This window comes from Equus asinus, chromosome 29 (assembly GCF_041296235.1).
Source record: "Equus asinus isolate D_3611 breed Donkey chromosome 29, EquAss-T2T_v2, whole genome shotgun sequence".
NCBI lineage: Eukaryota > Metazoa > Chordata > Mammalia > Perissodactyla > Equidae > Equus > Equus asinus.
In genome coordinates this window covers 28,571,432-28,594,913 of record NC_091818.1, presented here as the reverse complement: position 1 = coordinate 28,594,913, position 23,482 = coordinate 28,571,432, and the positions used below count along the sequence as shown (strand labels likewise).

Below are 23,482 nucleotides of genomic sequence, written 5' to 3'. Positions count from 1 at the left end.
ATTGTCTTTCTCCATGACCTCCCCCTCCTCAATAAAATGTACACTCCATGAGGGCAGGACTTTGTTGTGCTGCCATCCCAACACCTAGGACTTAGCACTTGGCCCTCGATAAATATTTTTAAATAAATGAATCAAGTATATAATCTTTATTTCAAGACAACACAATGATTTTTAAAAGATGCTTTAGTACATAATGTATGGTTCACAGTATGGAACATACAGTGCAACAATTACTTGAATAAATTTTTTAAACCTATGTTTTAAAAAACCTTTGATTTTTTTTATATAAACATATGATGTGAATCAAATAAAAACATGTATTTCATTATTTTGCACCAATATGTGCTTATATTATGGTCGTGTGCCACATAATGATGTTTCAGTCAATGACAGGGCACATATACCATGGCGGTCCCATTAGATTAGTGCCATACAGCTGAAATGCGTAGTAGGTTACTCCAACTAAGCTTGTGTAAGTGCACTCTATCACAAATTTATTTTGTGTACTTTATATGTAATCTATAGATATTTACAAATTAATGTTTACACTTACAAATGTATTTTAAATATATACATATGTAATGTATATATATTTTACAATATATATACAGATTTATTTTGTATATATTCATAAAGATGCATATGCATGTGTACATACAATGGGGGTAGAAACGAATGCAATGAAGAAAAATAATTAGGGTAAGCAGATTGCTAGAAAGGGATGGGGAAGAGACAACGGCAGTGATACATTTTAGACAGACTTGTTGACTAAGGCGTCTCTGAGAGGGTGTAGTTTGAGCCAAGATCACAATTCCATGAAAGTGCAAGCTATTCCAAGATTTGGGCAAACTGCTTCACTGTCAAAAAAGGCAGAAGACATGAAGTCTCTGAGGCAAGAACAAGCTTAGTGTGTTTAAATAAGAGTATTACCATATTTTATCAAATTGTGAGTAAGTGAATTTACAGACAGCATATAGCCTAATAGACTTAGGCAAACCTAGAACAAGGCCTAGCGAATAGAACGTGCTCAATAAATACTCATGGACAAAGAGTGCAGAGTTCAGATTTTTTTCTCAGTTTGAGGAAAGTTAGTAGAAGATTCCCTGTTTTGTACTGAGCAAGTAAAGAGCCTTGTTACTTTCCCAAAAGGTCAACTTGAGTCTTAGACACCCCTGGATTCTCACCCTGGCCTTTGTGGGTCCTGTGCTTAGTGGACGTTCCTTCCAGAACCCAGAGGTTCTTTGCTTATTCTTTCTAATTTTCAGCCTTATCATTTTGTGCTTACAAGTGTGTTTTTGTGTGTATTTTAATGTGAAGGAGAGAACGCATGAATGAATAAGGTCTTCCTAGAACTAAGAGGTCAAAATCTATGTTTTAAAGGAAAATTCTTTCATACTTCCTATGATGACAGAAGAAAAATTTCAAAAGCCTATTTCTTGCTGGTACTACACTGCACAGCAAAAATTTAATGCCTTTGCCTTCTTCATCTTAGAACAAGCCTCGTTTCTATTGACTTGCAGCCCATTTTCAACTGCCCAGTTTGTGAATTATTTGGTTTTTTTTTGCTATTTCTTCTTCCGTTTTTTTCCCACCCAACTCCAGGGAAATATCACTTCATAACAGCTGAAAAAGAAGTGGAAAGCTCAAAACATCAACTTCAGGAATTTTCTTTTTAATTTTTTTAGTACAACATCAGCCACACCACCACACCAACCTGTCTGAACAATAGGGAAGCAGAGGAACAATTTTATCTGCTTTGTTTCCACTCTGAAGTAATTAAAGTTGTTTCTACGGTGCTGTAATAGTTTTTGAAATAATGGAACGTGCTTCCTCCTACGTTTGTAATTCTGTGCAACTTGACTACCAATTCAAGCAGAAATTGCAATAAAAGCAACCCAGGGTCCTGGGATTTGCATTTTTAAATGAAATGACCATCCTCTAAAGACAGAATCTCATAAGATATACACTGCTTTCTGTGAGGAAGGGAATATAACATTTCACAAATATTCAGATGGTACAATAAGAACACAAGCTAAGCAGTTCAGAAACCTGAATTCACCACTTACCAGGCCATTGCTCTCTGAGCTTCAATTTCCTCTCTGTGAATTGGTAATAATAACACTTCACCTCTCAGGATGTTCTAAAGGCAGGGGTTCTCAAAGTGTGACCCCAGACCAGCAAAGTCAGCATCACCTGAGAAACTGGTACAAATGAAATTCTTGGGTCGCCCCATACCTACTGATTCAGAAAATCTGGAGAAGGGCCCGACAATCTGTGCTTAAACAAACCTTCCAGGTGATTCTGATACATGCTAAAATTGTAAATAACTGTTCTAATGATTAAATGAGATAATATATTTGCAAAATAAAAGTGCTTTGATAATTCTAACACATTATCCATATGTTAATTACCGTTATTGTGATGATAATGAATATTTTCAGGAAATATCTATGAGCAAGGTTGTGCTAATTGGAGTATACAAGAGTGTAACATGGAAAGCCCTTCCCTTCAACAATTTATAGTCTAGAAAGATTTGTAAGGAAATCGACAATTGCAGTAACTGTGTGCTAAGTGCTGTCAAAGGAATTTGCAGGGTACCATGGGACCAAAGATGGTATATTTAAGTCAGGCAGAGGCACAAATGAAGGTTTCCAGGGGTGAATGTTACTTGGTCTGTGTCGTTAAGGGTAAATATGAGTTAGCCAGCTTGATAGAGAGAGAAGCCATCTTCCAACCAATGGAAATAGACGTGGAAAGTTCTAGAAGTGTGAAAGAATCTCTCTCTCTCAAGTGAAGTGGCTTCAAGTATGAGTAAAGAGTTTGTGAGCAAAAGGAGAATAGAGATCAAACCAGGTGTGCCATCAAGACGCCATATCAGAAAACAGCTTCTGTGTAACACCACTTCATCTGGACAGGATTCTGAAAGCTGTGAGAAGGTAGTAAAGGGTTTGAATCGGGGAAGTTATACAATGTGACATCAGCCTGGAGGAAGGAAATCCACTTAGGAGCCTGTTACAGTACTAGAGAGACGAGGGCCTTTTGTCACATGGCCGAAGCAGGATGGGGCAGAAGGAAGTATGTTAGAGATGTTTAGGAGGAAAAGTGACGGAACTTTGGTGATTGAGATGATGAAGTAGAGGAATGGATATGAAAATTCAGAAATTGTTTTTAGCCTATACGTCTTTTTTTAACATAAAATTCTTTTCCCTTTCTGATACTTGGAATGTCGTATTTCAACATAGGATTAAGATTCCCTTTAGTTTCATAATTGTTAGGAAAAATGCAATCAAATGTATTCTCTCTATTATCCTGAATCGGTGAAAAGTACTGGATCGGGTCAGCTAATTTACATTTATAATATCTTCTAAATTTGAATATGCAAATACCAACATTTTTATGAAATAACCATGCCTCTGCATACGCACTTAATTTGTCTTTTTCTACTTTAGACTTATTTGAACAATTCAAGTAGTTTTAAAAAGCAGAGTAAACCCTCTGCCGGTTTCCACCAAATTAATCCACGAACATATGCTTAGAAAATGTGTGGCTCCTCATTTGTTTTTCCTGGCAATGAGACAAAGGAGCCGGAGCCTGCACACAGATGACAATAAGGACGGGAGGCCTTTTGTTCCAGGTGTTCCTGAGTAATGGATGGGTGTTACCAAACGCACCCAGAAATCAGTTATTTCCTAACTCCTCCAGTATGACCTACTAATAGCAGAAGACCTGTTCAAATTTAGGAAAGGTTAGGGTGTACACTCTGGCCGAAAGAGTCTAATTATATTTTATTCCTCCCTTTCTCCTGTTTGTGTTAAGAAAATAGGTCCTTATGCATGGATGGAGTGGGACGTTTATCTTTCTCTTTCAGGTGGGCTCTCTCTAATACTTCTCAACGTTATAAAATATGCTGTAGCTAATTAGTCAAGGAGGAAATTAGTCCAAGCAAATTAATCACTGGTACTCAATGTGGAATTTCAGTGCTTTGTGGCTCAGAGATTATTTAGTGGCTTCTCCTCCTTTCGCGTTTTCTGTTAAAGTGAATTCACCCATGACAATAAGGTTGGCTCGTTAAGGGCTTACCTCAGTCATCCTCCTCCCCTTCCACTGGCACAAGCTCAGCCCAGGGTCCGGAAAACACTTGGTCTCAGATAATGCTTTCATGCTAAGTCGAGACAGCACTACTTTCTCGCCCTTGGAGCACTTCCTGTGGGGACAAACTGCAGGGGATGCAGGAGAGAGCAACGTTCATCGCAGGCAGTGGGCATCTTCAACACCTGCTCTTTCTTCCCTACCTGTGTAACTGGATCAGGGACCTCCAGGCATGTTCATATGTAAAGACCTTTTTTAAATGGAATAATTAATAAGCCGTGAAAATAGAAGCTGTGGCAATGCCTCTTCGCTGCTGCAGAAGTCTTAAGTGATGCTCAGGCAAGGATGGGATGCCAGCTCCCTGGAGGGCCAGTCTGTTAGGGCCTGGGGGCATAAGGCCAGCAGGGAACATCGCGATCAGGCTTTATATTAGAAAGCAAAAGACTGGGTATTAAACAGCTTGGCAGAGATAACACTCCACAGTTAACAATGTGCTTTCATGTGCTTTGTTTCATTTAATTCTCATAGACATTCTGGGGGGTGAGTTGTAATTATTACTGTTTACAAATAGGAAACAAAAGTGATTTGCCCCTCCCAAAGCCACCTAGGTAGAAAGAGGCAGAGTCTAGCCTGAAATGCAGGCGTCCTGACTGTATTACTTAGTCTTTTCCCAGCACCCCCTCTGCCTCCTCTACCCCTAGAGACGTTTCCAGGGCGAAGCTTAATGTGATAAACGGACGTTTTCAGACCAGTAAGACCAGAAGTTTCTCCTAGTGTTTCTCTCCTAACAGACAAAATGGTAAAGCTAACTACCTTTATAAACAACCGTATTCCACTTTAGGAAGACTACAGGAAATCAAACCATTTAGTGAACAGGTGTCGCCTGAGGAGCCAAAGAGACAGAGGCTAACATCTCATTCAGAATGTCCTCCCGTGACTCACTGCTGGACCTCTCCGAACCGTTATTTCCTCAACTATAAAATGGGGAAATGATTCCTATCTTGTAACATTATTGTGTTATAAATGATATATTAAAGCATTTAGAATACTGTTTAGCACATAGCAAGTGTTCAGTCCTAATTCCCATTGGGTTTAATATATTGTAGTTTTCCAAAGCATGGAATGTAAACGTAGAATGATACTGACTCCTACAAACAAAAAAGTATACATGATTTTAATAATCACAACATGTACCTGTGAAAATGCCTAATAAAAAGAAAAATAAGTCTACTGCTGGGGACAGCGCTGTGGCATAGTGGTTGAGTTCATGCACTCTGCTTTGCTGGCCCAGGGTTCACACACAGGTTCAGATCCCAGGCACAGACCTACATACCACTTATCAAGTCATGCTGTGGCGGCATCCCACATACAAAATAGAGGGAGATTGGCACAGACATTAGCTCAGGGCCAATCTTCCTCACCAAAAAAAAAAAAAGGTCTACTTCTATAATGCTAAATTATAAATCTAATCTGGAATATATTAAAAATGTATGCTGCTTCTGTTGTTTTCCTTCTAGGTCCTTAAAAAGTATATGATTAGGGGCCAGCCCCATGGTCGAGTGGTTAAAGTCCATGAACTCTACTTCAGTGACCCTGGTTCACAGGTTCAGATCCTGGGTGTGGACCTACTCCACTCATCAGCCATGCTGTGGAGGCATCCCACATACAAAATAGAGGAAGACTGGCACAGATGTTAGCTCAGAGTGAATCTTCCTCAAGCAAAAAAAGAGGAAGATTGGCAACAGATGTTAGCTTAGGGTGAATCATCCTCACCAAAAGAAAAAAAAAAAACCACTAAAAGATTAGAGTAAGTATGGCAGAAAAAATATACTGCAGTAAAGAACTGGGAAATCTAGAGGTTAGTTTAGGATCCCATTAACAATTTGAACATAATTTGAATGTCTCTCTCCAGATTCCATCAGGTATACATGATTTCTGAAACATTGTCATATAATACAAAGATATAAACATTTCATTCTCTGGAATAAACATAATTTAATATGTCACCTGTTCCATACATGTCTAGTTGAGATTGTACATTTTTCACTTTCTGGATCTTGAAAAATAAAAATTCTTGAAGCAATTCTTTCATCCTCTCTTTTGACACTTTTTTAAATCTTTCTCATACTTCATATATTTTATTTTCTATTTTGTATCTTAGTGATTTTTTTTTTTAAAGATTTTATTATTTCCTTTTTCTCCCCAACACCCCCTGGTACATAGTTGTATATTCTTCGTTGTGGGTCCTTCTAGTTGTGGTATGTGGGACGCTGCCTCAGCGTGGTTTGATGAGCAGTGCCATGTCCGCGCCCAGGATTCGAACCAACGAAACACTGGGCCGCCTGCAGCAGAGCGCGCGAACTCAACCACACGGCCACGGGGCCAGCCCCTGTATCTTAGTGATTTTTGAGTGTGCTTTTTATTTCTTCTTTAAGTTTTTGCTCCTAAAAATTCTCAGAGTTGTCTTGTCCATCCTTTGTATATCTAACAGAGTACCTTGTACATAGTAGATATTCAATAAATATTTTATGAACAAAGCATTATTTATTTAATGAAGAGAACTTCAGGAATCTAAATGGAAGAGTAGAAAAACTAGTTTTTTTGTGCATGCTGGTAACAGAAGACTCAACCCAAACTGGCTCAATTGATAAAGGAATTTATTGATCCGTGTAACTAAAAAGTCTAAATGCAGAGCAGGCTTGGAACATGAACTGACTGAGAACTTTGCAATGCCATTAAGGTTGTTCCTCCATTTCCCAATGATTTCCTAGGCTCTGTCTTCCTATTAGTTTATTTTATCCTCAAGCTAGCTTTTGTAGCAAAATGGCAGCAAGAGGACTGACCTGAATTTAACAGGGCTGCATGCTTCCTCTTTCACATTAGAGTTGGAGAGAGGATGTCTCTTACCACAAATATCCGTCAAAATGTATCCCTTGGTAATGAAATTCTTACTGGAAAAACCTATGTCCATGTCAATCTATGAATCAATGCTTGTTGATTAAGAATGCCATGTGGTGATGGACAGGGTCCTGAGGCAAAATGCCACAGCAGGGGAATGAGATAATCCTAAAGGTCAGGTTGGGGTTCATTCCCAACCAAACCATAGAAATGTTTACGATTTGGTGGAGGGAAGGGAAGGAGCATGGGTGGTTAAATGAATTTGGAGGAGGCAATCCGAACATGCGCCATAATCGGGTAGTAGTTGGAACTTCTGTAGTTCCAAAAATAAGGCTGAAATGCTCCAATGTTAGAGTTGTACTCACTAGGTATAGGATAAAACACTCAGCCCCATATTAGCTTAAAATAATCAGATTTTCCTCGTTTGCTTTTTGCTTATGGGTGCTTTTTGAATAAAAACAAGAGATTTTCTTCCCTTTTGTTAAGCTTAACAGTTAATTTTATTGGTTAAACTGCTGCTAATGACTCACTATGAAAATATCAGAACTCCAAAATAGTGACATCACATCAAATATTTATTTTCCGTCTTCTTGACATTAAAACAAAAAAGCCAACCATTTTAATTTAGATGATGTATTTTAGACTTAGCACAAGTATTATATAATGTTTACCGTCTTTATGGATCCTTTTGGATTATACAAGAGGTAAAATTGCAATTGCAGTCAGCCTGTTTAGTCATAAAAGAACTAAGAGATTACCTAGAAAGGGCAGTTTTAGTCCTTACTTAATTGTCAAGCAAATAAGGTGAGTCTCATGGCCCCGTTCTTTTAGGAATCTCATTCTTGGCACCAGATAACTATCAGCACTCCCCACACCCACCCCACTCTAACCACCAGCCAGCTCCCCTAGAATGTAGCTGTGCCTAGAACACCTCCCCTGGACTGGCTTCTGGTTGGCCTCCACCTCACCAAAGCACACTGAATTCCTCCCAGTATCTCATCCACTTTCCCTATTCTATTTCTCCCCACGAGAGCCTTAACCCTTAACCCTTCACCCCCAACAACTATGAAAACAGCCAATACACTACTACTAAAAATGACAATCTTTGCATTATCTCTTCAGGATTAGATATTCTCTTATTTTTTATTTGTTATGCTAATGTTGCTAATTTGCTAATAAGAAATGAATAGTTGAATGAGATATCTAAGCTTTCCTACTCAGATTGCATATGAAAAATAATAAAGAAAATGACTAGCCTTTTCTTTGCATTCCTTCATATTACTTTTGTCATGTTAGCTGATAGGATTATATCACTTTGATCTATTTAACATAATTGTTCTTGGGTAAAATAATAAATAAATAAAAATTGAGTGATATGTATATATGTACCTATTGGAAGGAAGGTTATTTCCTATTATTTTTATTTTTACGGGTAAACTTTTATCAACTAAACAAATTGCCTGTCTTTACTTTTCCTTTTATCCATAGGCTCTATACCTATTTTCTGTAAAATTAACATTAAAAACTTTTTCAGTATAGTTGAATTCCCCAAAGAACTGTCAAAACTCTATTTGTTCATCACTATGTTTTAGATATATAAATAAACACGTGCACACAGACAAATAGAAGATAGGTAGATAGCTGCTAGATAGAAAGATAGATAGATAGATGGCATTCATACTGTTTCACCATTTGGTTTGGGTTTTCCTCCGTTATTTTTTTAACTGACATTCCAAGATACTTCCCACTGGAATTTATCTTAACAGGCACATTCAAATCCTTACAATTTACCTAAGGTGAAGATTACTGCCATCCTGATCCCGTGAGGTGGCACTTTCAAAATCTCAAGGAGCCAAATTACCCAGAATGAAAAAAGTGTCCCCTCTCTCTAGGCCACACCAGTGTGTGCACATGTGAAAGAATGACATGTAGCACACTGCCAACCGAGGACTGACAAAGACTAAGAGCTGTGAGAATAAAAAACAAATACCCTAATCTTCAACAATTTAATTTATTTTAACTTTTATTTCAGACATCAAAAAAATCAAACTGTCTTAAATTTCCACTTTTTAAAGAATATTTATTTAGGAAAGAAGGCATCCTTATGGACCTCCTTGAACCTCAAAACTTTTTATCTTTAAAGAGGCCATTGCTTTTGTGAAGGAATTGCTACTGAGCACTGAAATTTTCAAATTCAAGACATTGAGGAAAAATACAATAACCATGTGCTGGAGAAGCATTGGTTCTCACACACGGCTTTTAAAGACGCATATTCAAAAGCTAGTTTCTAATCCTACTTTGTAGCATGTACCATGAACTTGACAGGAAATTCAACCAAATCCTTCTTAATGTGTATCCTGTTATTTCCGGTAAACAAGAACCTGTCTATAAGCTTTCACGCCCATATGCAAACACATACTAAACCACAAAAATTCTGACACATTACTGCTTAGAAATAAGCCTCATGTCCCTTTAAGGCACAAGATGGTCCCCATTTCTGATCTTTCTGAAGGCCATCCATATCAAAGGGGATGCTCCCAGTGTTACAAGCTTCATCATGTATGGTCTTAAATAAAGCAAAGCTAATGAAATCCTAGTAGGAGTGCGGGTGTATCCAATGAGATTATTAATCTGATTCCAAATCTATGCACTTGAAGGATGATACCTTTGTAGTAAGAAATAAATATGCTCTCTGATTTATGTTTCTGTTAATCTATAATTTAAATACTCTCCATTGGTATCTGAAAGAACTTAAATCCATTCACATTTAAAAATGTGCTAGCCCCTCCTTCCTCTCTGGTAACCACCAACCTGTTCTCTGTATCTAGGTGTTTGTTGTTAACTCAATGAAAAAAAAAATGTGCCAGCTCTGCGTTTGAGACTAATGATGAATAATTGAAGTAATATTGGACACTGGTGAAAAGCAGCTCAATTTTTGAAATCAATAAAGGAGCTTAAGTTCCCACTTTACAGATAAAGTCAAGAAGAGGATAAATATTGGAAAAATATCATCTTACACAATAATGTGAAAATAATAAAATTTAATTTTGTTTTTGTTTGGTTTAACATTTTTGGTTTCTTATCAAAGTTACCAGGAATGAGATACATTCCTGGTATCTCATTGTTTGTTGGCCTTCATCATTTTATTCCATGACAATACTGCTAAAATATGTTTCCACTTCCTTTTTTTTTCAACTATCACATTTTATCTCATTTCCAGATGTGGACAAGGATGGAAAGGAAATAGATGCCACATCAAGGTTAACCCTCCTACTGCAGGTTTTCCGTACGCTCAGAATGGTAGGTGACATTGTAACTAAACAAACTGTTTGATTTTTGAGTCTTTAACATTTTTCACTGCATATTTATCTTTTTCCTTGGTTTGAAATTCCAGATATATGGACTCTCCTGGGGATTGGGTTAGCTTTCCTGATGGCTCATATTACAGTCTCGGTCTTGTGTTTTCTTGCAAACAGAAAAGTGCCAGGAAGGTAAGTGATACCTTTGATCGCTGAATAAAATATACTGTGGCAGACCAATTTTCTGAAACAGTTCATTTTCTATATTTTCCTTTCATCTGCTTTGGTGGCCCGGGGTTCACTGGTTTGGATCCTGGGTGTGGACCTACATGCCACTCGTCAAGCCATGCTGTGGCAGCATCCCAGATAAAATAGAGGAAGATTGGCGTAGATGCTATCTCAGTGACAATCTTCCTCAAGCAAAAGGAAGAAGATTGGCAAGAGATGTTAGCTCAGGGCCAATCTTCTTCACCAAAAAAAAGAAAAAAAGAAAAGAAATCTTAAGCTTAACATATAGATCTCTATGTATAAATAATAAGATATATTAATACTCTATATTAATATATTATATAATATTAATTATACAAATTATATCTATTAACATTAATGAAATAATTACTACTTTATGTTAATAATATTATTTATAATATTAGTATAATATATTAATAAAGAGAAAGAGAGAGATTTATTTTAAGGAATTGGCTCATGCAATTGTGAGAGCTAGTGAGCTTGAAACTTGTGGTGCAGGCTGGCAGGCTGGAAATTCAGGTAAGAGCTGATGGTGCAGTCTTGAGTCCAAACTCCACCAGGGAAGCTATCAGCTGGAAACACAGATAGGGTTTCTATGTTACAGTCTTTAGGCAGCATTCTTTCTTATTCCAGAAACCTCAGTCTTGACTTGTAAAGGCCTTTGAATGACTGAATGAGCCCACCCACATTATGGAGGGTAATCTGCTTTGCTCAAAGTTGGCTGATTGTAAATACTAATCACATCTATAAATACCTTCACAGCAACGTCTAGACTGGTGTTTGAGCAAACCACTGAGCAGCTTAGCCTAGCCAAGTTGACACATAAAATTAATCATCACAACATATGAACACGTTGTCATATTAACACAACCAGCAAGAGTACTCAGAAAGACTCTGAATTCCACACCTTCTCCAAATTCGTATTGGACAGACTACACCATTGGGGCTGGTGTGAGACCTCTCAGGCAAATGTTGATGGCGTTCTGTCACAAACTAACAAGCCACCTCTCCTTTCTGTCTTCCAGTTCTATCATTCTTCTTCAATTTTACACTTTCCCTTCCTCTCCACTGTTCAACTTCTTTCTTTGCTAAACTCTATTTCTGTTTTCCCTCTCCTGAGTTCTTTGTCCATCTTCTCTGAATCTTCCTTCTGTCTCTCTCCCTTTTTAAAAAAAATTTAGTGTATTCTTCTCTCCTTCTTCCCATCCCTTACTGATATTCCCCAGCTTTGCCTCTGTGTCTGCTTCCCTTCCCACTCCCCACATTCTCCATGGGACATGCCATTCATTTCCATGGTCTCAAGTGCCATCCATATGTTGGTGGCTTCAGATCATCTCTCTCTCTTACTGAAATTCTTTTCTAATCTCCAGATCCATTCCATTCTTTCAACCATTTGCTAGAATTCTCCATAGAATTTTACCTAGATACATTGACTTTAACACATGAGATATTTGTGCCCTTCATTTCCGTATCCTGGAACCTACCTTTGAAGTCTCAGGAATAAAGGGTAACTTCATTATTTGAGATGGAAAGCTTAGATATAGCTGCTTTTATCTTCCTACTAGAACAACCAGAACTCTAATTTGACAATAAAAACCCCTCTTACACAAGATTCACAAGAAATTGAGTGAAATTGACTACATTCCTCAAATAAGAATCTCCAAGAACCACACATTTTAATGAACTGCCAGAGACCACCAATAATTGGGGTCAGACACAACCCCCTGAGGCTTGCCAAAGGAAGCAGAGTCGTCTCTCTTGCCATCACCCAATCTTTCATCTCTCCAGTCTATATAAGGAGAGAACCAGAGAGAAAAGAGGAGAAAGCGTTCTTGAAGTCATTGTCTTTAGGGTAATACAGTATTTCTGGTGAGAATTTTTTACTTTTCCCAGTGAAAGAGAGGAAGATACCACCACCAGCACTATCAAAAGTCAAATGATAGAAGGGCCCCAAGAGAATCAGTAGTTAAGATTGGTGATGCCTAGGAGAAAGGGGCAAAATCTGTTTCCTGGGCTGCCTGAGAGCAGCATGTAGAAAATGTTCTTAGAAGTATTTGGCACACATGTACCCTTAGCAGATAGACATAAAGACCATTTTTCATTAGTGTTCTGAAAGTGGATGGCCATAGGAGCATCCTGTATCAGCTGGGCTTAAAAGGACTATGGTACAATGTACCTGGAAACAACAGGAGGGCGGGAGGTAGAGTGGGAATTATTCCAGTCATGCATGACCCTCTGAAGGCGTGGAAGAGAACCTGGGGTTTCCTTCTTCAGTCCGTATGAAGAAGCACAGAGAATAGAGATAAACTGCAGTCACAGAGTTGTACAGGCAGCTGCCAGTTCAGGTGAAGTGATGCCCCTCCTGGAAAGGGCACTGGAGGCAGGGCTGAGCTGAAGGTTGACATTGCCTTTCTTTTAAAATGTATTCAGTGATAGAGGCGGCCCAAATGAAGTTGATGTACACACACACACACACACACACACGCACATATACACACCACTTACATACAAGAAATCCCTACACTATCACCATGGAGGCCACAACCAAATGAAAAGTCCACTAAGGTCTGAACTACACTACCCCTTGGGCAATGGGGGGGTGCCTCCCTACTAAGGACAGGTGACTAGTTACATAAGAAGCTTCCAGCCTTCCATTTCCCCTTTTCTGTATCCACACCTCAAAGTTAAGCCTTGAAGAGGGTTGGGGTGGAGGTGTTTCAGAGGCAGACCATAGCCTTCATCCTCCACTCTACTCCAAGCAGCAGCCATGATCAAATATCAAGTCTGAAATGGGGAAAAAGCGGGAGACAAATACGGTTAGAATCTGATATTACCTGGCAGCTTTAGAGTGGATTGGACTAAGTTTTAACCATTAAAAACGAACTTTTAATCATTAAAAGTGACCATACACTTATGAAATTTGCCCAAGATATGTGAACTGGACCAGGAAGGAAGGAAGGTTGATAGAACATGGTATAAATAAATGATTGTAAGAAAAAAGCAACCACCTTCTTGGGATGCCTCAGTCCGTCAGTTACCCAAGTCTTAGTCTCCGCTCCCCAGCAGAGACAAGTGAGGTCCAATGCACGAGATCCAAGATGGCATCTCTGTCTCTGACCCTCTGATTCCCCTCCCTGTCCTCCTCCCTCTCCCTGGTGCCTTCTCTTATGATTTCTAAAATCTCAAAACAAAAGGTTTTAATTCCCTATTACTGCCCCAAACAAATATCACTCAAGACTATACTCTCAATTCTGTTAGTGATGTCCTGAATCGCTCATTGCACACCCTGCCCAGAGGCCACAGTGATGAAGTTCCCACTAGCAGGGCTGACAAGAGGTGTCCCTCAAAGGAACCAGACCAGCCTCAGCCCAAATTTGGGGCAGGCCAAACCCAGAGCTACCACCTTTCCCTCTACTAGGGGTCTTCAGACGGAAGATGCTTACCCTGAGGCCTCAGAGACTTCTCAAGGGTGTATTGCACAAAGAGCCTCAAAGGATCCTTTTACAGATGCTCAAATCTCTTACATTCTCTTCTGATTGAGAATGTTTGGCCTGCTGCTTCTCCTTTCTCATTTCTCCTTTCACAGATGTCCTCTTTACCTCACACCTATCCTGAATCTTACCAAAATACATTACAAGGGAGAGGGCAGGGAAATCCCCTTGGGGAGGCCAAATAGAGGGATAATCTGAGAATGCAGCCCCCCAAAAAAGAGACTCATGTAGCAGAAGAAGAGATTTGGGATAAGCAATATTGAAAAGGAAACTAGAGATAAATCTTTGCCAGGTTTCTCTCTCTCTCCCTGCCCCCTCTCCTCCCTACTCCTTCTCTTCTTCTCCCGTCTCCCTCTCTCTCTCTCTGACTCTCTCTCTCCCCCTCTCTCCCTTTCTCTCTCCTTTCCCACTTAGAATTTGAAATCACAATTAATTGAGATGATTGCCTTGGGACACGTTTCAACATATCAATTAGAGTTGAACAATGAAGTGAGTCATTTTCTGAAAATTAAGTTTGATTAGGCTGATTGCATAGATAGCACGACTAGCTTTCTTATTTAGGTTAGATGTGAGACAAATTCCATAATTTTAAGGAGTTAGATATAAAAAAATTTCAAAAATGTTATCCTTTGAAACCACTAAACTTAAAACAAAAACTTTAGATATTAACTTGAAAATGTAAAAGGAGATGCATAGTGTTTCTAAAGTATTTTAGGAAAAATTCAAGTGGCAGTGTTTAAAGACCACCGCACCGAGTTTAATTTCCACACCCTACCCTTGGGAAAAATCTCACCATTCCCCCAAAACACATGGCTTTTCACACACTCTGCCTGGCATATATTTTTGATACCAGGCAAAAATTTCCTGGCATCCCTTCAGGGTTAGTCACTGAGTTGTCAGAATGTTGTCCTCAAGAGACAGTTATAGAGCTATTACGTAGTGTTATTACTTAACTATTTCCATATTAACCAGTCCTTTTCCTTACATCTCCAGTATCTTAACATCCCTAGTTCAATGCATAATTGGTCCCCAATGCATGACTACAAAAGACTATCTATACTTTATTGAATATTATCAATACTTCTGAGCATCACCAAAAACATTGCTTATGTCTACTGATTACATTTAAATGAAAACATTGCATGTCAAATTTTTTAAAAAGTCTTTTTGCATGAAATCATTTAAGCCCTAAAACAAGTTATAATGTTGGGCCAAGAGACGGTTAAATGAAATAACAGTGACTCACCTTGAAAATAATACCAAAACTTTGAGATACACAGGAATTAATGTAAGCAGGAAATTCATCACCCTCTCTAAATAAACCTTAACCTTAAGATTTCTCATTAGATTTTATAAAAAGAATCTGTAGCATAAGAGGCCCTTCAGCGACTTGAAAGAAACTTTTTTTATTAATTTTTTAAAAAAACAGGATGGTGCACTGCATGCTCAGACAATACTAACCACAGCAATGAGCCTCTTAAAGTTGTTTTTAGAGATTTGGTTCCTGGATTTTATCATACATTCTCTGACCCTTCTGTTAGCTACTTGCCACCTAATGTATTAGTGAGGACACTTTGATTGCAGGGGAAGAAAGCATCTCAAACTGGCTTAATCAAAATAAGGAATTCAGTGTAAAAATGCACATTTCTCAGAGCTCAAGGGTAAGAACAAATGAGGTTGGGCCTCAGGAAGGCCTGGACCCAGCAGTATTCTTCCTCTGCCTCTTGTCTCTGCTTCTTTTTGCTTCTCTGCTTGGTGATTCTCTCTGAGGACATATTTCCTCTGCTCCCTGTCTAAAAATGGTGTTGCCTAAAGGACGGATGGTAGTTACTCATTATGTCTCCAGAAATGTGAAGAGACATCTTCTTTGTCTTTTTGTCCCTGTTCCATATTCCAAAGGAAGACCTTCTGATTAGCCCACGAAAAGGGTCACGATCCCTTTTCTGGTCAAATTAACTGTGGGTGAGATATGGGGCAGGGTCAATAGTACAAACATGGCTGTAGGGACCCCATACAAGGCACTGTAGTGGTGGGCATGGGGGTCATCATAAAAAGTGTCTGGAAGGTATCCACTACACCTGAACCCATGTTCCAAAACCCATCATATCTTCACTCGACACTTTAGAGGAAATAATAAATATGGCAGCCTTCTAGAGTTGTTTATAGCACTAGAAAGTAGAGGTGATAATCAAACTTATACCTAGAAATCAAGATGAAAGGATACAAATAAATAGTAAACTATTTATTCTTACCTTGCCTAAAGCCACATAAAACCCACTGCTTTCCATTTTAGATTATATCTTCTTTGCCTGGGGAAAATTGGCAATAAATCGCTGTTTATTACACACCACTATGGCACTTGCTCTTGAAGGATTGTGTTAGTTTAATAAATATACTAACAAAAGTTAAAAATAAGCAAACATATTTCATTTAGTTATGCTGAGAAATAAGATATGTCTATGCAAATATTTGTTTTTTTTAATTTAGCTCCCAAAATTTTCCACTTTCATAGGATTGTAAGTAAGTGGGTGCACCACTGGAAAGACTGCTGAGTAAGAAACTATAAGGCCTGAGTGTGATCTTGGGAATCACCCATGATTCGAGTCTGCGAATATTTCTTACCACTTTCTATGTAGTAGTCTTGAGAGATCTCAAAGATATATAAGATGATACCCCTTCTTTCAGACCTGTACTCAATTATAATATGTTTGACTATGATGAGGGTAAGGGGAGAAATGTAAACCAAAATACTTTGGGGGTAAAATGGAAGGAAAGAATGATTTTTGTTTATATTTGTGATAAGGAAGACCGCAATTAGAATCTCAAAAGCCGGACCAGCAGCCTATAACCCCAAGGGAGGTACAGATGTTCTTGTTGTTTGAGATTCTTGAATGAGTGGCCCTGTTCCCAAATAAAATATCTATCCCAATAATATCACATTCTCTCTACCAGACCCTTGTATAATAATGTGGAGCTTTGGAGGCAGAAGTTCAGCCGTATTTCTAGTTTGAAATCTCTGGATAGGCCTAACCTGGGCCCAGCAATGAATATTTATCCTTAGCAAAAATCAAAACCTCACTTACTCTCTGCCTCAAGGCATTCAGCTGCATTTTCAGCTAGAGTGTCACTAGTGAGCCTGCCCTGGTCCCAGAAATGAATACTGAGCCTCAGCAAACTGGAATTCCATTAGCGGCGATGACCAAGTTCGCCTCATAATACTTGCAAACCTTTGCTCTCTCCACTTGTGCATTTGCCCACAAAAAGTACAGCTGTTAGGATCCATGAACCTAACTCTGCAGTGTCAGTCCCCTGTCATATAATGGCCATGCTCTGCCAATCCTGCTGAATGTTCATTCAAGCTAGAAAAGGGAAATTTAAAACAGGGTTTCAAAGTGGGATTAGAACACGTGTGATGATTCCTCCTTCTCCTCCTCCTTTTGCTTTTTCTCTGTTTTAAAGAGAAGTCTATGCAGCCTGTTCCCTGATACTTTTCCTTTAATTCTCACCTGTGTGTTCTTGTCCTGAAATGGTAGAAAAGGCCCGTAAGAGAGGACTCAAAGGAAAAGGAGCATTTGTCCCAAACCAGCCACATTTCCACTTCTCTCAGAAGAGTCCCACTCCCTACCCTGTGACCAGGGACTTCATGAAGTCAGAGCTCCTCTTAGTCAGAGTGGAGCGAGTGATGCACAGGCAGATCTTGATATATCACATGCAGGCAATATATTCTGGGGAGCAAGCAATTTGGATGGAGTAAGAGGGCTGCAAAGGGCAGGTAGTATCTGTGTTGAGACTTAAAAAATGAAGAAACCAGGCAGAGATGAGGAAAGGGGGCTGAGGAAAATAACAGAGCATGTGGAAACTTATGGTTTCAAAAATGACTCACATCGCTATGGAATATGGGAGGAAAAGCAATAAATTACACTTAGAAAAGTATGTTGTAGAGAGGTGGTTAAGGGTTTTGAATGCCTACTAAGGAAATTTCAACTCATTACAAAATATAGGGCTGAGTGCTAGCTATCTTCTGTCTTTCTCCAAGATCCACCCTCCACCCTTCTCCACCAAACAAGATGGAGAAGGGTGGGAGATGGATGCGGAGACTTGACGTTTATGGATTGCATTAACAGGCTCCCTTGTCATCTGAATTTATGTTACCTTTGGCCAAAGTGGGTCATCTTGAGGGAGGAAAGAGAGGGTGGCCGGGTATTTATAACCCTGGCTCCTCCCTTCAGTGAAGTTCCAGCTGGCTGCTAGAAGTCTGTTGGGAGCCCCTACGGTCACTACAGCTCCCTTCTCCCATACCCCTCCTTCTTCCTCCTTCCAGCCTAGGGTGGTAATAGGCCTGATATCATTGGCCCAGCCGACTGCACCACCCTTGTGGTTTCTCTACATTCTGGCCATTTCTTTGTAAATTGTCACTTTATCAAATACTCCTCAAATTTCCAAATTTGACTGCTAGGGCATTAACTGATACAAGCCAGGACAGTATTTTAAGCAGAAGAAAGATAAGATCATGTCTGTATTTTAAAAAAGAATGCATAGCATGAGACTAGATTAGAAAAGATTAAGAGATTGGCCTGTCTAGAGAACATAAGCCTGTTCAAGAGGTTTAGATGAGAGAGGAGGAGCACTCGGACCTGAGCAGTGGTGACTGACTTTAATACAGGACATGAGGGGAAGTGAGTGTCAAAGCTGATCCGAGGGTATGGTACTCAGGTGACTGCACCGTTGATGGCACCACTAACAGAGATACTAAAACCCAGGAAGAAAGACAGGTTTGGGAAATAGGGAGAAAAATCTATTTTGATATTATACATTCTCTTATATATAAAATGAGGAACTTGAACTAAGTCAGTTTTTCCCAAACTTCTATCATTTTATAGGCCACCCCCCACAATTTCGGGCATAACTATGTATTATGTTTATTATCTTTTTTCTTATTTATTTATCTTTAAAAAGACTTTTTTCCCCCTAGCCTTCTCCTAAGCAATATTCATGAAATCATGGAATTGATGTGCCATTTATATATTTTCATTATACCTTTAATATCAAATGTAACTATAAAATTAAAATGTTTGTTGCCTAAATTAATCTTTCTTATAAACAATGTGACATGTACTACATAAAGGGGAACTGATAAATTAATTATTTTAAAGTTCTCTCCCAGGTTCAAAATTGCATGATTCAAATAGAATATCGAGCTTGCTTCTCTGGGCCCTGAGTTTTCCCCTGGTTGGAATATAACTGCTTGCAGCCTTTCAGTTATGAGGGTGCCTTTTAACTGACTGAGGGGTGTCCTAACTTTATCTTTGCATTACAATTCCCTGAGACAGTTAATGCTTGTCTTAAAAAATAAACAAGTGCCTAACTTACAATTCAATATTAGACCAGACACTTGGCAAATCTATTTGTCTCGTGGTCTTGACCACACAACTTACTGATGGTTAAAAACAATAATGTCTGGGACTCAGCTGTAATTCTATTCACTGAGAAATCTCCAGGAAGCAGGGAGAGCATTGTTTGTTTATGCTGCACCTTGCCTAACACATGGTATGTATTTCATAAATAAAACGTAGGACAGATGAAAATCAGATGGCTGGGATCTGTGGATTTGCAATAACACATCAAAGCCTTGGAATTCAGACTCTATGGGCTGAATACGCCCAAGACAGAATGAATTATGCCAACTGCCATCTTTCCAGACTATAATGGCCAAGAAGGACTGACTGGTCAAAGAAGATAAAACGAATTTCCAGAAATGCTGGATTTACTTCTTCCTTCACTATCAAAAATAAAAAAAGGGAAGACTTTCACAAAGGCTAACCACAAAGGTGGTGCCCTCTGGAAATCTTCCCAGGTCACCTTGGACAGAAGTAACCACTCCTATACCTCTGAGCTTCCAAAGCACTTTTTTCTCAGCCTTGCTTTTCACTCATCACATTGCCTTTCAGTTTAATGTCTCCCGGTTTGTGAGCTCATGATGGCAGGATCCTTGTCCTATTCATATTTATATCCCTGAGTTCAACAGATAGCAGTGAGGAGTTCATCTCAGTAAATATTTGTTAAATTGAATTTCTCAGCCTGTCTACAATAGGATGTTGGAGCCCAAATGAACATTTTATATTCCAGAGCAGTATTTTACTTGGCTTTAATTCTCTAGAATTTGTTCATGCTAGAATCCTTGCAGATGACTCTGAAAGTTGGGATATCCTTGTTGGGTATTCTTGAAGAACTTCCATCCGACTTGAATGACCTTCATTTCATATATGGAAGCTGAAAGCAAATAAAGGAATCCCAAATGATGCCTACAAATACGACCCTTGGCAGAGTCATTATTGGGGTCGATGATGGGCTGCAAAATCAGCACATAATCAGAAGCTTAAATCCTAGAATATTAACAAAGGATATTAAAGCGTACCAAACACCTGCAAGTATAAGCATTCATAATCCATGGAAAAAAATGAGCATCAAAAAACCTGGGAGCCAGGAAATTGAATTTTGTTAAAAGAGTGACTATGTTCACTCTCCCCGATATTGTCCTCACACTAAACCATTTAATTTGGGTATCTATATGTGTGACAGATTTTGCTCTGAAGTTTCCGAAAACAGCACCTGGCATCTGACAACTTAATCTAATCAACCTGATTGGTAATCTAATTACCAATTTTATTTAAAAGGGTATTATTACTTTCATTTTATTTTTCTTAGAGAAGTCATTTCCATATGAGTGTATAGATGAATTCTTTTCAAGAAAGTGATATTTATATTTATCAAAAGAACAAAATTAGAAATTTCACATGAACTTCAAAATGATTTGCTTTTTTTAGTAAATATCTAGTGGTTCTTTAAATAGCCAATTCCCTGATCATTTAAGATACTATTTGACAATCCAAAATCAGTTTACAGGCAATGTGTCAGGAATCTGTCTTGAATAATGCAAGTTTCATTGGTGCGTACGTGTGTATATTGTTGTTGCTGACTATCCCACGTTGTTTCAAATCTGTTGTCATTGGACTCGGACTTCAAATAGTCTAAGAAATAAAATCTGTGTAAAAATTGTAAAGAGCACTTTACTGTATATAGCCTCATGTTCTAATTATTTGATCTAATTATTTGATAGCCATTTCACCATATTAATCCAGGTGACTGTTTGGCAGAAATAGTCCCCAGGGCAGGATTCAAGGTGCTTTTCAGCATCTTGTCTCTGCTCACTATAATTCTTACACAGCAAGAAGACAGCATTTCAGTCTCTGGCATATTTCTATGCTGCATTTGTTTCCTTGTATCCAGGCAATCAGAGTAGATGAAAGTGTTGGAGGGAAATCAGAGTAGCTCCTTGAAAGCAGTAACCTGTTTAAATGAGGAAGGATGTTAAGGCAGTAAAGGCAAGTGAGGTGTGGATTCTTAGTGAATCGCGTAGCTCTGCCAAGGCATGCAGCAAACACATTCAGCACCTTTGACTGGAGAATCAGAATTCTAAATGTTGTCTTATTCATGTTACTAAAGGGTCGGGAATTTGGAAGGAAAGAGGATAAGAGCAGCTTGATAATTTTTCTTCAATAACTGCTTTGTCATCCTCCTGATACACTCTTTTCTGCTTTCAAGTCATCTTTCATACAATTTCTCCTTAACAGTATCCTTAAAGACACTCTTACAAGTATCACAGTCTGTTTGTTGGAATTTCTAGTTTATTAATGAATCAAAGAACAAAATGACAACAGAATCTAAAAGACCTTATTTTCATAAGCTTATTTTCATCTTTGTCAAAAAGAAACACATAAACAGAAACTCTTAGTGATTCATTCATGTATTTGCTGACAAACGTTTATTAAGTACATATTATGTGCTAGGCACTGTGCTAGGGACTGGAAATACAAAAACAAGTAACAATTTACACTTGGGTGGAGAAGGCAAATAGAAAAGCAAATAATAGCAATTCTTCAACAAGCATATGTTAAGCACGTTACAGTCGCTTCCTACAAAGCACTGGAGAAAAACACTGGTAAAGGAGAAGCAGACTTTGCTTCAGAGGGAGAAGAATATGGCAGGGAGGCAGAAGGAGGATTTAGTGAGGATGTGCCACCTCCCTCAAGTCTGAATTCATGGATTGAAATCCACCAGATGAAAAGGAGGAAGAGCATCCCAGGGAGATGCAACAACGTGTGTAAAGGCACAAGCTGTGACAGAGACAGCAGGCTTAGTGTGAATAAAACATAGGCCAGGTAAGAAAAAATGGGGGGAAATTTACTGAGGGTCAACAGGGAACGATTATTTTTAAGATATCTAGATAGATAGAATTCTAATTATGTGCTTGTATGTGCTTACAATTTCTAATTACATTTTTAAAATAGGTTGTCTTAAAATAACTACAAGAAAATGTTTTATTGATTTTTTTAAATTTTTTAACCATTATAAGATGAACTTATTCATAGATCCAAGAGAGCTCTAGCTAAATATATTAATAAATCCAAAATACGGTATATTTAAATGAATTTGTGAATATTCGTGTCATAATGAATTAAGTCTATTTTTCTAGACAGATTCTCATATAGTGTTGTCAACTTTAAATTGTCTAAAAAGATTTAGATAGAAGCAAGTTGCTAGGCGATTGTTAAGGGAAATCATGAAAACTGATAATTAACTTCAACACTGCAATCAGTTTCAATCAAACAGATTATGTGTCTAAGAGAATTCAGTAAGCAAATTAGAATGAGTTTTCATATACAGCAATTTATGTGAAAAAATATTTCATTCTGATAGGAGAAAGTTATACAGTACTTGGCCCTTTCCAATTGTGAGACTTTGAGGTATCACATTTCTAAGGAGAAAAGGAGAGAAAGAATATTTTCAAGAGGTAGCTAGAAAAAGTTATGGAATGAAAAGCAGAAGTCAGCCAGGCAAATGAGTATTTACTCATATTTGAACACTCAGTGTTAGTAGCACAGTCATTCAAACTATGTGTGGCCAAGGACCGGCTCTGTTTTCTTTTGTTTTCAATCTATCACATACCAATGCGTTTGTAAGAATTATTGGGAAAATGAAACTAAAAGACACATAAAATACTAGTCCAAATTTCTTCTTCTTAGCATTAACAGGCATAAGCTTACTCTGTCAAATTGCTACAGATGTTTCTAGACACTTATTCTCAGTTCTTGTATTTATCTCACCATGGGACGATAAACAGAAGAGCAGAACCATCATACATCACACTCTGAGTAGCTCTGTAATAGCGTACATGGCACATACTTGGGACTGAAGTAATGTTTCCTGAATAAATTATAAAATAAAGACTTTAGCTCTGGCAATAAGAAGTTAACATTCACGTGGGAGAGACATGAATGTAAATAAATAGATGCAACTAAGTCCATTTTTCTAGACAGATTCTTACATAGGGTTGTCAACTTCAAATTGTCAAAAGGTTTAAAAAGCAGCAAGTTGCTAGGTGATTGCTATGGGAAA

At 38.3% G+C, this 23,482-nt stretch overlaps 1 protein-coding gene across 1 annotated transcript in view; it reads left to right on the top strand.

Annotated features, from left to right (window-relative positions):
* The window catches only part of MALRD1 (MAM and LDL receptor class A domain containing 1), a 650,667-nt gene that overhangs the window by 608,185 nt on the left and 19,000 nt on the right, over positions 1-23,482 (top strand). Inside the window, exons 38-39 of the mRNA XM_070500958.1 lie at positions 10,208-10,287; positions 10,382-10,478. Coding sequence (XP_070357059.1) covers positions 10,208-10,287; positions 10,382-10,478 — 177 coding nt within the window. The remainder of the gene's footprint in view (positions 1-10,207; positions 10,288-10,381; positions 10,479-23,482) is intronic.